Source organism: Colias philodice, chromosome 9 (genome assembly GCF_061535455.1).
Source record: "Colias philodice isolate Cphi_HAF_F1 chromosome 9, ilColPhil1 Martin Lab GWU primary, whole genome shotgun sequence".
Lineage (NCBI taxonomy): Eukaryota > Metazoa > Arthropoda > Insecta > Lepidoptera > Pieridae > Colias > Colias philodice.
The window spans coordinates 5750106-5766986 of NC_143094.1; the positions used below are offsets into that span (position 1 = coordinate 5750106).

At 31.4% G+C, this 16881-nt stretch overlaps 3 protein-coding genes across 4 annotated transcripts; all 3 read left to right on the plus strand.

Annotated features, from left to right (window-relative positions):
• The first annotated feature begins 213 nt into the window (after nucleotides 1-213).
• On the plus strand, nucleotides 214-5087 carry LOC149485806 (uncharacterized). 2 transcript variants are annotated; one of them, XM_089699099.1, is made up of 2 exons: nucleotides 214-393; nucleotides 646-5087. In XM_089699099.1, exons 1-2 carry the CDS (start codon nucleotides 229-231, stop codon nucleotides 2296-2298), a joined length of 1818 nt encoding a protein of 605 aa, XP_089555225.1. In that variant the 5' UTR covers nucleotides 214-228; the 3' UTR covers nucleotides 2299-5087. The 2 variants fall into 2 exon arrangements, with proteins under 2 accessions (XP_089555225.1, XP_089555226.1); XM_089699100.1 differs by lacking the exon at nucleotides 214-393 and adding an exon at nucleotides 414-527.
• A 723-nt stretch (nucleotides 5088-5810) lies between these two features.
• LOC149485807 (uncharacterized) lies at nucleotides 5811-11719 on the plus strand. Its single transcript, XM_089699101.1, has 5 exons — nucleotides 5811-6094; nucleotides 6553-6608; nucleotides 6698-6810; nucleotides 9718-9874; nucleotides 10357-11719. The coding sequence occupies exons 1-5, from the start codon at nucleotides 5962-5964 to the stop codon at nucleotides 10522-10524; spliced, it is 627 nt and encodes a 208-aa protein (XP_089555227.1). The 5' UTR covers nucleotides 5811-5961; the 3' UTR covers nucleotides 10525-11719.
• A 2629-nt stretch (nucleotides 11720-14348) lies between these two features.
• mRpL16 (mitochondrial ribosomal protein L16) lies at nucleotides 14349-16371 on the plus strand. Its single transcript, XM_089699102.1, has 5 exons — nucleotides 14349-14534; nucleotides 14615-14692; nucleotides 14778-14935; nucleotides 15504-15746; nucleotides 16114-16371. Exons 1-5 carry the CDS (start codon nucleotides 14504-14506, stop codon nucleotides 16327-16329), a joined length of 726 nt encoding a protein of 241 aa, XP_089555228.1. The 5' UTR covers nucleotides 14349-14503; the 3' UTR covers nucleotides 16330-16371.
• Nucleotides 16372-16881: the final 510 nt, after the last annotated feature.

The following is a 16881-nucleotide window of genomic DNA, read 5'->3' on the forward strand; positions in this document are numbered from 1 at the left end:
CTACCACGATCTACTATACAAAATTATAAATCCTTCTCTGTATAAAATTGGCGATATCCCGTTTAAAATAAAGAGCGCTGAAGTAAACAAAGACACTTAAAAACGGTGACTCATGATTTATTTGCTGCATCGGACTTTTTAAATTTCCCTCGTGGCAGTGGAGACAGTAAGTCTGTATCGCAAAGCGTCGCAATCGTTATTGTGTTATGTGCGTCTGCATCTACGAGCATGCGCAGTGTGTCCATCCCGACGATCAGGCAAAAGGGAAGTGAAGAGGATCGACGCTGCACGCGGCCGACTGGCCTGTTCCGCCGACCGCCACCGCGCCGCACCGCCCGCACCGCAGTTCTCCCGTCGCGCTGGTTGTGCGCGCTCCACGCTAACTGCATCATGGTGAGTCATGCTTCAGTGCGAAACTATTCATTTGGGACGACCTTTACTTCTAATGTCGGCATGTTCTCATTTGCTTTAGTAAAAGTTTAAGCAAATGTTTTAAATGAAGGTCATGTTGATAAGTGTAACGTAATGTGTGTATTTTATATCTACGCTTAACCTAATTATAACATAAAGATTTAAAGCCTTTGAGGCTTAACAATAATGACAGATTTTCAATGGCATAACATGCAATAATAAAATTATTTCCAGGTAATGGACAACCGAACGAATGAACCAAACAGAAATGAACAAAACTCTATATTTATTACAAATTTTCAACACGGTGAAACCGTAAATTATTCTTTAGTTTTGTTAAAAGGTATTATCACATATGGAGCTTGTAATAATTATGAAAAAATAAAATGTGCTCTAACGACCAGTGGAAACAAAATCGAGACGTTTTGGGATGTATATAACCGAGAATTTAAAATGATAATTGATCTTCAGAAAGGTGAAAACATCATTGATTTAGAATTTAACGGTGTGCAAAAAAATAATCTCATTTTAAGGTACGAACCACGCAGGACGAATCTGAGAGTTACACCAGTCTTTATAGTCTGTCAAGGCCACGATGGTTGTTTTCAGTGTCCACCTGAAATCGATAACTCCATTGAGAGTGCCTGCTCTCGTATTGCTATTGGTGCAAAGATTATACAGAGTGTCACGGCCGAAAAACTTTATGAAAGCGGTGTCGGCCGTAAAACATTTCAACTTGAACATGAAGTAAACAATAAAAATCCCGAATGCATTGTTTTTAAGAGTTCCTTAAATGTAAATAAAGCGCGAAAAATGAAACAGGATGAGCTATGGACTCATTTCGGAAGAGAACTCATGTTATCAGACTTAGGAAGTAATGAAAGAAAGTTCTTAGGATTTATTTCCTGTACAAGATTTAAAGGCACCGATAATGATAAACCTCTTACCCATGACGAAATTGTATCTTACACTGAAGCATATGCGGCTTTAGGTGGAGGTGGATTAGCTTTGTTTGGATCAGCTTGCTTATACACATGGCCATCGACTATTGCAGACATTGTGCCAAAATTGTTGGACCCCACTCCTGTCAATACCAGAAGATTTATGGACGACAGTGGATATCGTGGAACATGGGGAGGGTGTTTTGCAACAACATTGGGATCTGTATTGCATGAATTGGGTCATACTTTTGATCTTGGACATACAAAAGATGGAATCATGGGCAGAGGTTTCGACAATTTAGATCGTGTGTTTCTAGTCGGAGATAAAAGATCAGCATTAACAAAAGACAATATGAATAATTTTAATGGTAAGCCAGTGCAACATTCTACAGTTTCTTTACAACGAAATATAAACGTCACTATGAATGTGGCCGAACCCTTGAGAATATTGGGACCCCGAAGTAAGACGACCCTTGGTAACTTTGTTTCTATGTCCAAATCGGATATAGTTCGACGGAGTCCCAACGTTACTCCCATAACAAGACCTTCTAGTGTTTATTCTACTATAACTAATAGAATGTCAGACTCTAAGAGAAATGCAAACCGTTCAAATGGTAATGATTCAATTTATTGGACCCGAAATTGTGCAGTTCTGTTATCATACCATAGGTGGTTTAACAATGAGTACGGCAGAGAGAGACAAGCCATAACAAGATCATTAAAGTTTGATAAAAACAAGATGTTGATATTATCGACGGCAGGAATAAGAATTGTGGAAGTTAGAGATGAGACGAGTGGAATGGTTTTGGATTCATACGAATTCACTAATGTTCTTCCGGAAAAGAGATTTTTAGTTCCGTTTACATTTTCTCCAAAAAGCAGAGTATTAACAATTATTGTAGAAGATGACTTAGGAAACGTGTTAAAACAAACATTTTCATACTAAAACGTGTAATAGTGATGGAATCGTTATAAACCAAATGCAAACTCAAAAAGTGACAATTATTATGGTGACAATAAAGAACATGTACATAAATGTCAGCAAGGACTGAAAAGTGGCGAAATCAGCAAGTTTGCAATAGCATATTTACAATAAGTAATATACCTAGTTAGACTATGCTTTAACATTTTCAGCTAAGCATAAAAATAGAATAATAATACGAGAAAAATTACAAAGCGGAGCCCATACTAAAACAAAATTTTTAATACATAAGACTGACTGACTACTCCACCCTTTTAAGTGTAGCCTATGAAATTCGAAAAAAAATCTATAAAGTCCAAAAAAATAATTAAATTTTATGTTTGACCCTAAGTACAAATAAGCAAAAATACATTGGATGCCATACAAATATACATTTAATTGAATATCCATATGTAAATAGTTACTTAATTTATTTTTAAACAAGTAACTATGTTAAAAATAAAAAATGATGTGTAACAAACGACAAATGATTTACCATCGACGAGGAAATTATTCTATTTAGGGATAATCTGAAGTATATTTCTGTATATTTTAGCAATTATCTAAAATCTTAGTTATGTTAAATACTTATTGCCTTAGCTTAAAATATACTAAAACTATCAAATGAATAAGTTTTTCGCTGTATGCCGCCGGTGATATTATAAGTAAAGACTATAACTGTGGCTATACATACTTTTGTTTTATTTTAAAAGTTGTATATGAGAAAATGTCCTTTACTTCATGAGCTATATGCATAGAAATCTAAATAACAAGACACATAGAAGTGCTATAATGTCATAATTCGTATGAAAACCGCTGTCGCCAAAATCAACACATTCAAACCGAAAGCTAAACAGTACACACAAGTAAACTATGCCTTTTATTGGACAGCTTGATTTTAGTGAAAAAAAAACTTATCTATTAAATTAAGCTTTTGAATATGTATCCTAACGCACGAATTTACGGTTTATTTTAGAATAACATCCCTAAGTATATGAGACTTTTTGCTCCAATACGAACAAACGTGATAATAAGAATGGTCGACTGTGTCATTCATTGTTATTTCGATTACTATGGTGACACTCGTAATACTTGTAAATATTCTATAATTTTAAGGAAAAACGGCATTATTTCTAAAAAAAATATTTTCCGATGAAATATTATTCCTTTATAAGTATAATTACAACTTGTGGAAGAATTTCCGCAATGGGAATTGCTGAAACACACCATGTATACACTCATACGTCTCCAGAGCAACTGAACAGTGACGAATGCACTGGTGATGTGCAAATCACCTGAGTGGCGACAAGGTCACGCACGCTTACGACTTCTAGTGCCTTGTTATTTAGATTTCTATGGCTATATGCTCAATCTATATCTCATGTGTACTAAAGTAATAATCTCAGAATTATAGTTTATTTTAAGAATAATATTGTATGTACGCTGTACCTACAATTTTATTATTAGTAGATACCTATTTAATGATTATATTTTAATCAAAGTTAAAGGTAACAGAGTCATTAATTATTTCTATATAGACCAATCTCAAAGAGTTCTTACAGAGCCGGCTATACAATCATACCCTAGTAAGTACTACGAATTTTTTCCGTCCCTATATTTTATTCTTACGGGTGTCCTATTCTGTTCCTTTTGCAAGTTATTTTAAATGTACTAAATTATTGCCTGAGCATATGAGCAACGCTAATCACTGAAGCTATGGAACGATTTAAAACCTGCAGTGTTGCCGAATCCCGAACAACTACGACGTTGGGGAATGGGGCCTTCAAGAAAAGAGCTTATTTGTACATAAAAGACCGGCAAAGCACCTGTAACACCGTCAGTGTTACTAGTGTTTACGTATGTGTTACTGTATGTTTTTTGGTGGTGACCACTAACATCAGATGGCCCACCTGGCCCTTTACTTGCACTGACATAAAAAAAACTGAGTATCAGGTGACGCGTCTGCTCCGTTGCTTCCTCATATCTTATAAAAAAAATCTGCCGCTGAATGCGAGTTCAAGAAAAGCCGCCACGGATTTTGCAAGCAAGTCTAGTACTTAAGGGGGCGCATAAAGCAAAATAACCAATCTTCTATTAGATGATACGTGTAATATGCAAGACCAAATCTAAAAAATAAAATATATATCAAACTAGATGATATGTTCAACGATTCTGTTTAATCAAAAACATAAAATATTAAAATTTACTCGATAAAAAAAAATCACCAAGTTAGCTCTAATTTTCACACTTTTACGTTTTCTACTTGACATGGTAATACTTATTATGATTTTTTTTTCATAAACAATTATATTAAAACATTTACAAGATATTTGTCAGAGCATTTTGTGTAATTACTTTTAGTTTTGGTTTTATCTGCGATAAACCACTTTTATCGTGACAAAATCAAACGTTTATCTCGAGAAAAAAAGAGCGCCAAAAGTGGTTTATCGCAGATAAAACCAAAACTAAAAGTAATTACACAAAATGCTCTGACAAATATCTTGCAAATGTTTTAATATAATTGTTTATGAAAAAAAAATCATAATAAGTATTACCATATTGTCAAGTAGAAAACGTAAAAGTGTGAAAATTAGAGCTAACTTGGTGATTTTTTTTTATCGAGTAAATTTTAATATTTTATGTTTTTGATTAAACAGAATCGTTGAACATATCATCTAGTTTGATATATATTTTATTTTTTAGATTTGGTCTTGCATATTACACGTATCATCTAATAGAAGATTGGTTATTTTGCTTTATGCGCCCCCTTAATGTATTACGCTAATTTTGCCTACGGTACGTGATTTTGTATAAGTACCTACATTTCGAATAGGACAGATACTTACTTTATACAATAATATCTTACCTTGGTCACAGAATAATAACTAGTAGGTACGTTGGTACCAAAACGGAGCATTATGGGTGTCAGTACTAACTTATGCAGCTGTTCTGTTTAGATTAGACCCAACTAATTGAGTATAATATCAATTAAAATATTATTTGACAGTTATAAAATACATAATACCAAATCTCATTTCGTTTATTCACATGCTATGTGTTCATCCAAACTTGATAGTTAGCTAATGTGTGTATATATAATGTTTATTGCACTAACTTCGAAGTGCTTGACCATTTGCTTGACTGGAATAACTCTACTTCCCGAACGCAAATTAGTTTTTAGTGTTTTTTTTAATACCACTTTTGTACAATATAATATTTTCAAGTTTCAACATAATTATTATAACTTCAGTCGGATAAATAAAATTCAAGACATTTTTTCATATTGTTCCTATGGGAGACAAACTCCAATATTATAGAAGGGATTTATATGTATATATATTTTTATTATAAAGAATTTCTTAACATGGCTTTGTAAATTATGTACGTTTGAAATTTTATTTTTTAAAATTTTAAAGTGCTTAAGCCTAGCAACACAGTAAGTTCGACTGTCAAATAATATTGTCAAATTATTTTATCCATTTTATCACTGTGATCACACCACAACCAAAACATGATGATTTTTTTTAATACCTATCTACACTTACAATGAAATGATATTTTTATCACTTTGCTTATCTGATAACAATATTGTAAGCTGTAACAAAATTATTTAACAATGAAACATACGTTGTCCCCTATTTATCTACCATGGCAGGGCCGTCCACTCAATCGCAAAAACAAATTGATTTTGAAGACCTGAATTACTTTCCACCTATACAGAATGGACGAATAAATTTAATGGAATTTGTGAAGGCTTCATCAGATTTAGTATCAATTGTTGGTAAGTAAATTTAACTAGTACCTACTTTTCATGGTTAGATAATCGACATACTTACAGAAATTTAAAATGTACAGTTTATAAATTATTAGATTAGTAGTTATATAAAATATATGTATTACATACATATACCACATACAGTTTATTTTAATGATGAAACGAATCCCACTATATTCATGGGAATAAAGTACATAGTAGTTAGCTAGTAAAACATTTAAAATTTTTGTCATTATGATTGGACTGACTGATCATAGTACTTAATTTTTGGTTAGAGTAAATAGTTTAAAAAATCTTTGAATACTATTTGTTATTATGTTTTTACTTTAATATAAAGAATTAACTTTAAATTACTTACCTACATGAGCATCTATAATATGAAAGAAGGTACATACAATATTGGTTTCATACATAATAATCTGGTTTTTTCTGATAAGAAAATGTCTTCTATTTTTGTATTGCAGATAGTCTTGGCAAAATCTTTAGTCCTGTAAAAAATGACATGCAAGGTAATATAGATGTAAGTATAATTTCTTTTTTAAAGCAATCATTATATCTATGACAAGTTAAAACTAAATGATTAAAGAGTTTTTTTTTTATATTTTCCAGAAAATAAAAAACAATTTTACTTATGATGAGAATTCCTGTCTATTTGAATTAATAATGAAAGAAAAATCAAAAGGTGGATGCACGGGTGCTGAGGCTACATTATGGCTCAATAGGTAGGTATGTACAACTCTCAATCTAACTAAAGGTTGACAGTAAAATCGTTTATATCTCACTCATAGTTCTATGTTTTGACTGTATCAATAGAAAAGATGTGTACAAGGTTTTATTTCGATGTATTTAAATTGATTCTTGCCTATTTATTGGCATTATAAATAGAAAAATGACATAAAAAGGATATTAACATAATTATCATATATTTTCTTCATTTAAGCTTTTGAGTTTGTATGTTGTTAATCTTTCAGGCTCTATGGTACGGGAGCTATTAACGTTTAAAAAAAAGTCATTTTAGTATAGTTGGTTTTTTTATATAGGTACTGTTCCTCTTGCTATTTCGGTTAGAGTCCGGGCTGTCTGGCTGGTCGCAGTGGTTGCGTTTTTTAGTGCGCATCTTATCTGCACAGGATAATTTCCTTAATTTTAAGTCATTTTTTAACGCATAATTTTTAATATTTTGCCTTTAGATAGATCCATCAGACATAATTTTTTTATTGCAAGACGTTTTTTTCGTTGTTAAATAGGTGCCAGACGCAATTTTTTATTTCGTTTTTATAAAAAATTCAAATTATTTTAGAATGTCTGTAAATTTCATATTAGTTATGTTCTTCAAACATAATATAATCTAAAATTAATTAGCCAGACGCTAATTCGATTGTTAAGTATTAAATATGTACAAATAAAAACGTAGTGAAAGTAGGTAAGTATAACAATTTGATGATTGTGTATATGGAGAGATAGTTTAAAGTGCAAGAGAAATAGAAAGGGTCGGCCGCGAAAATTAAATAACAATAAAAATAACTTTTTTTTTTCGAAAATATAAGATGCATAGAAATTGAATTGTTCCTACTCTAGGATTCCCTGTGTTGTAGGAACAAGTACCTTTCATTGGTACATTTTATTCCTTAGGCTAAAAAATATTCCTTAGGCTAAAAAATAAACTATTAGGGTACATCAACAAAAAAATTTTTTTTATAACTAACTAGCGACCCGCCCGGCCCTGGCTTCGCACGGGTGCAATGCTGATACTAAATACACTACAGAAAAGCTGTGAACGTTGAATATAATAACATAGCGGCCCGCTCCGGCTTCGCACGGGTATAAAATATATAGCCGGGTGGCCGGCCGGTACCGCCGCAAACGCTATGTCCCGCAATTTTTAAATCCATACTAATATTATAATGCGAAAGTAACTCTGTCTGTCTGTCTGTTACTCAATCACGCCTAAATTACTTAACCAATTTGCATGAAATTTGGTATGGAGATATTTTGATACCCGAGAAAGGACATAGGCTACCTTTTATTGCGAAATATGTACCACGGGAGAAGCCGGGGCGGGCCACTAGTCTGTAATATCTTCGAAAATATTCACTTAAATCATACGGTGTAAAGGACCATATACATAGATCTATATTAAATGAACAATGTATTCAAGGTATTTAATTGGTTAAGGATTAATGCTGTATTGGTTAAAATCGCATCGAAAATTAGCCATTATTTGTCGTAAAAAGTAAATGACAAAAAAAAGTTATTGTGGGTTATCCATAAGAGATAGACATATACCATCGCGGACTTTTCTGTAGACCTTTTCAATGTGTATAATACTTAGTACATTATTTTGATAAAACTCGTAGGGTTCAGCCTGCGTTTGCAATGTAAGCGGAAAAAATGTAATTTTTTACGACATCACATTGGAAACCTCAAAAATAACAGTACTTCTCCACTATTTAATGGATGTTATTATACATATAAACCTTCCTCTTAAATCACTCTATCTATTAAAAAAACCGCATCAAAATCCGTTGCGTAGTTTCAAAGATTTAAAGGGACATAGGGACAGAGAAAGCGACTTTGTTTTATACTATGTAGTGATGATGATAAGAATATTAATTCATTAATCTTAATTTTTAATATATATACATAAATCTCGTGTCATAATGTTTGTCATCAATGGACTCCTAAACCACTTAACCGATTATAATAAAATTCGCACACCAAGTGCAGTTCGATCCAACCTGAGAGATAGGATAGTTTAAACATGTAGGTACCACGGGCGAAGCCGGGGCGGACCGCTAGTATACTAGCTATATAAATTCATGCTAACTACTTTAGTTAAATTCAATACAAACTTAAACATGCGAGTGTGTGTGTGTTCACGTGTGTGTGTCGTGTGTGGTGTGGTGTGTGATGATGATGATGATTATGAAGATGGCTTTTTAAATTTAACAATGTAATTGTTTAACCTTTATTGATATAGATTTTATTCTATTCTTTTCAATGTATGGTAACTTTAATTTATTTTTCACTTTTATTTTTTTTTTTTCATTTTTGCTTTTATTTATAAGAACAAGTGTAAATAATATTGTATTCTTGCAATTATTTCCTGTCGCATAATTTAAATACACTAGCTGATGAGCTGCATGCTTCATTACTTTTTTTTATTTATACACATTATTTAATACTTAACAATCGAATTAGCGTCTGGCTAATTAATTTTAGATTATATTATGTTTGAAGAACATAATATGAAATTTACAGACATTCTAAAATAATTTGAATTTTTTATAAAAACGAAATAAAAAATTGCGTCTGGCACCTATTTAACAACGAAAAAAACGTCTTGCAATAAAAAAATTATGTCTGATGGATCTATCTAAAGGCAAAATATTAAAAATTACGCGTTAAAAAATGACTTAAAATTAAGGAAATTATCCTGTGCAGATAAGATGCGCACTAAAAAACGCAACCACTGCGACCAGCCAGACAGCCCGGACTCTAACCGAAATAGCAAGAGGAACAGTATATCAAAGAACCAACTATACTAAAATTCTCTCTTGTCAACGTTGGTAGCTCCTATACGACTATGTGAAATTTTAATTAAAAAATGATTGTATTTCAAATTTCAGGGCATTACTGTTTTTTGAGCTCACATTTGATGGTATTTTGCAAGGCTTGAAGAGTGAAGTCAAGAGTGATGATATAAACATGAAGGCTATCTTCTCATCAGCTTATGAAGGCTCTGTGAAAAAATATCATAATTGGATAGTACAGCGCCTGTTTTCGGTACATTTAAATTTTCATATATGTATCATATTTTAACTTGAAACACATACCTATGGATAGAAATACACATTTCATTAAATAAGTAATTAGGTACCTGTTTTTAAACTAAGTCTTTGAGCTAAGTAATAATATTTAAATCATATTCAATCCATAGTGTTGATTTTTATCATTATTTATTTGTCTTTTTATTATCCAAATGCTTTAAAGCATAGTGAATTTGTTTATAATACATGAATTTAAATTACTAATATGTATGCTAATACTGAATACATTTCCAAATATATTGCAAAATTATTATTATTTAAATTGATTGATATTTAAAAAAAAAGAAAGACCCACTATAATAACATTTCACAAAATTAAAACTTTTTAATTCTCCATTATAGTTAACGATTTTAAATCTCCAACCAACTTAGTTAAATAGCCCACTTTAAATTGCTACTTCATTGTGAGGTTATTAATAAATTTATTTTTATTTCCAGGTCATCTGCAAAATGTCTCCTACACTTCCGCAAATGATCGCATCTTTAGGCTTGGCCAGTGTTGAGTCATTTGAAACCAAAATGGCAACTTTTACATCATCTTTACATGTTGTAAGATTGGAAATTGATATTTTTTTTAAAGACAGTGGCTTATTCCTTGAAGTTTAGATACTTTATTAATGTACACACTGTGATCTTTTCCAAAATTTTGTTACACTGAAAATTCTGTTTCTCATGACATCAACACAATATCTTTTCTTTCACTTTAAGTAGGCAATTTTGACTCCCATAAAATGATAACTTTGTGTAAGTTATGTACCAGTAACGAATACAATAATTTTTGTAATGTGATATTCAACAATTGTTGAGTTATTAAAAACAGAAAGAGCCAAAGATTTTCTATTGTAATATGTATTTATAAATTTTATGTAACAATTAATCTGGAATTACAAATTAAGAAAAAATGTTGAACTTGATAATGGCAAGCATTGCTCCTATTCTTGATAAAAATTACATACAGTAGACCCGCGCTACACCGGCCCCTGTCTAATCAGCCGCCCCCTATAATCCGACATGTCTGTTACCTAATTTTTCCCAATTTTTGCGTCAATCATGCATGTTTGGACAAGTTTGAACCTGACCTGTACAAAAAAACGTGTCTTCCCCCATAACTATGTGCCCTACTCGAAGAAATTATTTTAATATCAAATCGATACTCCAACATTGCCCTGCAAAACGATTGTCGGAATACCCCGGGTCTACTTTAACAATATTTTGTTTTATTTCCAGATTTTCATTAAAATTGATAAAACTGTTTGAATTAATAATTTTTAGCCAGAAACCCAATAGTTAATGGTATTATATTTATTAATAATTAATTTATTCAAATAGACATAAGATATGCACAAATCAGGAGCAGGCATAACAGTTTATACATATTATAATAATTTCACGAAAAAATATAGTAAGGATTACATAATATGTATTTAAAATGGTCCTTGAATTGAAAATATGTGTTTTCGATAATATTGATTAAATCCCTAATAACAAGTACCTACTTAGGTATTATTACAGTTGTATGCAAATAATTCAATTGAATAATAATATTATGATTAAGCAAATTAATTATTTTTTGTATCAAAAATAATATGGTGCTGTTTGTGCAAACATTAAAAATACCTTCATTGAAGAGTTTCGCCTTTGTAGTGTATGAAGTAACATAGAAAAGGTGTGTAAGGTACTAAAATATTTTTGTATGTAAAGTTCCAAAAGTAACACATTATTAAATTCTGTACTATTTTAGCTTATAAAGTACTTAGATTTATATAATAAACCAATGAGGAAGCTTTAATGTGAAGTAATAAAATAATAAATAAATACATTTTTTTTTATTTCTCCATTTATTTATGTACTTCATTTATTTTGTAATTTTCTTACTCCTCAGTCCTCACATCTGCTTAAATATATTTTTTTTTGTATAGGTATTTATTATTTTACCTTTAATATTCAATAATCCTTATCACAAACAAGTTTCATAAAAGTCTATTTCTTGAAGTGGATAAATAAACTCCCTTTGCTATGGAAGATGCTTGCTTTAAAGCTTGAAAACTAATGCGGCGATTACACCTAACGAGTACAGTGGCGAGTCAGTGTCCTCGGCCGAGTGCTCGGTTGGTATAAACACTTCAACGAGTGCTCGGCCGAGTACTCGGCCGAGAAGAGCGGCGAGACAGTCACTAGAATCCCAATTTGTTTACTCGGCCGAGTACCCACTCGCTATCCCGCTCGGCAGGTATAAACACGCACTCGTCGCGTCACTCGGCCACTCGCCACTCGTTCGTTTCGTCATTGTATTTTTTCAAAGAATTATTATTTTTATTTATTATTTCTAATAAATCCCACAATTCGTTAATTATATCTGGTAACAGCCGATTTAAAACCCGTTTAAATTCTTTTTTTTTTCGATCCATTGCAGACGTCCGCGTCGTGATCAAAACTGAACTGACTCGCCACTAGTGAAATACGTGTAAACACCCACTCGGTTCGGCAACTGTCTCGGCCGAGAGCGTATTTACTGACTCGCCACTGTACTCGTTAGGTGTAATCAGCGCATAAGCAGAATTTCTGACGAAATTGAAATCCAAAGTATAGCATGCAATGTTACTTCTAGAGGAGTATTCAATACGTATGGATTGAATAGAAAATAAGTTATGAGGGGAAATTGCATGAATACACTTAACATTATAAAGCTGGCCAGTTCTGGGACCTGAAATGATATGATTTAATAATATAGGTAAATTAAATTGAAACTATTATTTGCGTAGTGGTGGCAATACATGTACTAATATTATAAACTAGGTACTCTTTTAGTGGTAGGGTTGCCACTTGTCACCCGTACTATTATGTAATAAGTAATAACTAATAATTATAAACTGTATGTCCTATAAAACATATCCCACAGCCACAGAATGGCTTGGATTTTCGAGAATTATGAACTAAGTATTCTAATTAACTTTAAAATACATTTGACACAAATTCGATTTTCCTATCTTCAGTTGAATCACATATTAATTTTATAAATAAACTGGTAATAATAACACAAAAAGAGTTAATAATTTTTTTGTTGTGTATTAAATATCAAATCCTTACCCTATATAATAAATTTCCACTATGTCCAAGATACAGTCTTATGCTTTCTATGCTGGTGAACATTATGAATAAGGTTATTGATAGATATTTTATAAGCTGATCATACTCATTATTCTGTAAATGAAAGAGAATTGTTGGTTCGTTTGACAGCTATTCACTAGTAAATACTTAATTAGCTTTTCTACACACTGACTAAAATACCTATTTTAAGATTTTCTAGCGAAAAAACATCTTAAAAAATAATTTAAATTAGTAGTTAGGTTAAAAATACTTAATTAGCTTTTCTACACACTGACTAAAATACCTATTTTAAGATTTTCTAGCGAAAAAACATCTTAAAAAATAATTTAAATTAGTAGTTAGGTATACAAACCTTAACGTAAAAATAAAATAATTCAACAATGGTCCATACGCAATAAACGTAACTATTGATATATAAGCACTTTTGTAAGTTCAACATTATTTTATAATTCATATTACTTTTCTTTTTATCAACGTTTACATTTAAATTTAAAATTATTTTATAGAATATTCGTACTATGTTATTTAGTTCTTCCTTTGTTAATCCATTTGCAAATTTATCATTATATTAAAAAATGTTTGTCCTATGTCCTATTATTTGTTTTTTTACCATTTATTGCTAGGCAACCTAGTTGGTTGCCAGAAGGTTGCCAGTGGTTGTAGTAGGACGTTAACTTAAAAATCAGATGATATACCGTAGTTCTCATTATATCGTTTTATTTTGTTTTTTCCGATTATTATAATTATCACAGAATTACATACAATTATTAGTCAGTTCAATAAAGAAACGAATCTTCAATGGCGGCCAAAGCTGACTTTGACAGATGGTAGGATCAGCAAAAAAGAAAATAAAAATAACGTAAATTGATAATTATTTTATTAATTATTTCAAATTGTTTGTTGGCAAACTTTTTTGTTATTGTATTTGTGTATTTATATGAATTATCATATTTACGTATACAGAATGTAATAAAATCCCCATAATACTTGTAATATGCCCATAAAACTGAACAACTTTTCCCAAAGAACATATTTTGTCAAATTCCAATAAAACATTATTTACTTTCGCAAATGCATAATTGTCATTGTAAATTTATGATAAAAACTATTATAGGGAAAATCAAATACATTTTAGTAATTTTATTTTTCCATTTTTTTTTTGCATACCGTACGGCCGTGTGTGAGCGAGAGGGAATGATAAGCGCCGCCATTGAAGATTCGTTTCTTTAAAGAACTGATTAATACCATGAAAAACTAAACTAAATTTTAAAACGTTTCGTGTATGTCATTGTCATTGACGTTGAAATGACTAATGACAGCCATTGCCCATTGGATTAAAACGTCAAACTCGCATAAATTTAATTTCACATAACCTAAAATGTTTATATAAAATAATATCATTTTTCTTTGCATTACATACAAAAATATATTAAAAGTCTAATATTGAATGCCTTTTTAGAATAAAATATCATACAAAATGATGAGGCGTACGTGGAATATCGCAGCAAGTGTGTAATCAAAATGAAACAATATTACGATAATCATTTGAATCGCAACCTATTTGTTAATTTATTGAATTAAATTACAGATATTTTACGACCTGAAAAACTTCAGATGATCTTCACAGCGGGAATAAAATACTTCCCTCCTCCGAAAAACTATGACGGTATAACTTTTTTAGATCTAAGTAATAAATAAAAATAAACTAATAATTGGGCGTATGGAATAAAATCTTATTAAAAATATTTCAGATATTCAGATACCGGAACGGCAAAGATTGAGAGTATATGATAAAGTGCCCCTCTATCCTTCTAATATAAAACCACCTAAAATGCAAAAGAGGTTGCGTTACATGAGAGGACCAGAACCAGTACACAATACACTGCAGTTGCAACAGTATGGTGTTGTGGTCAGTAACATTTATTTTATATATTTTAATATTTTATAATATAAATATTTATATGTTTAAGTTAATTAAATCTACATTAAAAAGCTCCAAGATGACATGAAAATTTATTTCAGCTACATCAATTATTATAGTAAGGGTGGGTAATTGTGAACAGGGGTTTTCATTCACAATAACCCACATTGATGTTATTATGGTTATCATTCATTTTAAATAATATCATAAAATAAACAAACTTCATGATAAAAAGAGCGTGTGCCTTACTGCATAATGTGACGGTATTGCCATGACGCCATCTTGAAATTTTACTCTCAAAGTGCCTAAAGAAGTTTCAATCAATAAAAGGGCGTGTGTACCAAGCATACAAAGTCAGAAGTGAAAACACTTTGGCAAGATTAAAAAATATGGTATGTCAATGCACTTACAGAAGTTTCAATTTAAAACTATTCATTCATCACAACAGATTAATAACTCGAATAAAGAAAACATCTGCAGATCAGCCCTAATAGATTGATCCATATTAGGATCAACTTCAAAATATTTATTTATTAATATAGGAATCTTTCAAAAGGCAAGGGGTGGCGGTAGAATGCGTCATGAACATTTTGAGATGGTCCGTCTTCAAGTTGCAAGGAGATTAGACCAAAAGAAAATGTTTGCAATCTGGCGTATTGATCCTCCATGGCAACCAATCACAAAGAAGGGTCAGGGCCAACGTATGGGAGGTGGTAAAGGTGCTATTGACCATTATGTCACTCCAATAAAAAATGGACGCATAATTTTTGAAGTTGGTGGAAAATGTGAATATGCTGAGGTAGGTAGAATTTCACTACAGTCTCTTCTTGTCTTTTTCTTTACTTTTCTTCTTGTTATCAGTTTATAAGATTATAATAATAAAACAAATCATTATATTATCATGATTAAGTCCATTCGATCTTTGTGTATGCATTTTTTTTTAATTCATTTGGTATATTGAAATTACACTTATTTTGTTATGAATGTTAAGTTATACTGGAGTTATGTTAATAGGAAACACATGACAAGGTTACATTGTTGAATTTTGTTGAACTTTCAAATGTTGCCTATTCAAATTAATCTACTATAGCTAATTTCGATGTTTAAAAAACGAATAATCTCTCCTTTTTTACCTCTTGATTTATTTTACACTTTGTATCTTACAGGTAAAAAACATGTTACGAATCATTGCCGAGAGACTGCCTTTCAAAGCTGAGCCAGTGTCACAGGAAATAATGGAGAAATTTGCAGCCGACGAACAGTGGAGGGAAGAAAATAACCAAAATAATTACACAATGAAATATTTAATCCAAAACAATATGGGCGGCTGTCACAAGCATATATCGAAATATGACCATAGATGGTTCTGCAAATATTTGTAAGATGTAATGGAATAGACAATAGAATTTAGTGAATAGTAATAATTGTAGTTTTTTTTTTCGTTACTCATTAATGTGTACATATTTGAATCACTCTTAAATTTATAAGTTTCAATAGATGGCGCTACCTTTATTAAAAACTGTGATTAAAAATGTGAAATGTAATGACAATATTATTATCTAACAACTCTTTGATACTTGCAAAATATAAGAAAGACTCACAACAGCATATAAGTCAATAGTGTACAAAATACTCATTAGAAAACAGTACTGCTATTCTTCATACAATATAGAGAATATAGTTACTTACGTATTCAAAATCTGCTTCATAGATTTGAATGTGGGCAATATTTTCTTGAGCCTGTTTGCTGTAGCGCCCGGCTTAGATTAATTATTGCCCTTCTACTTTCGAATCGACCGCCTCCTTGGTACAGTGGTTGACGCGTGAGCGTAGAACCGAGGGGTCCTGGGTTCGATTCCCGGTGGAAGAAAAAAAATGTCTCGGTCTGGCAGGACATAGAAGGCTGATCACCTACTTGTCCCTAAAGGAAATGG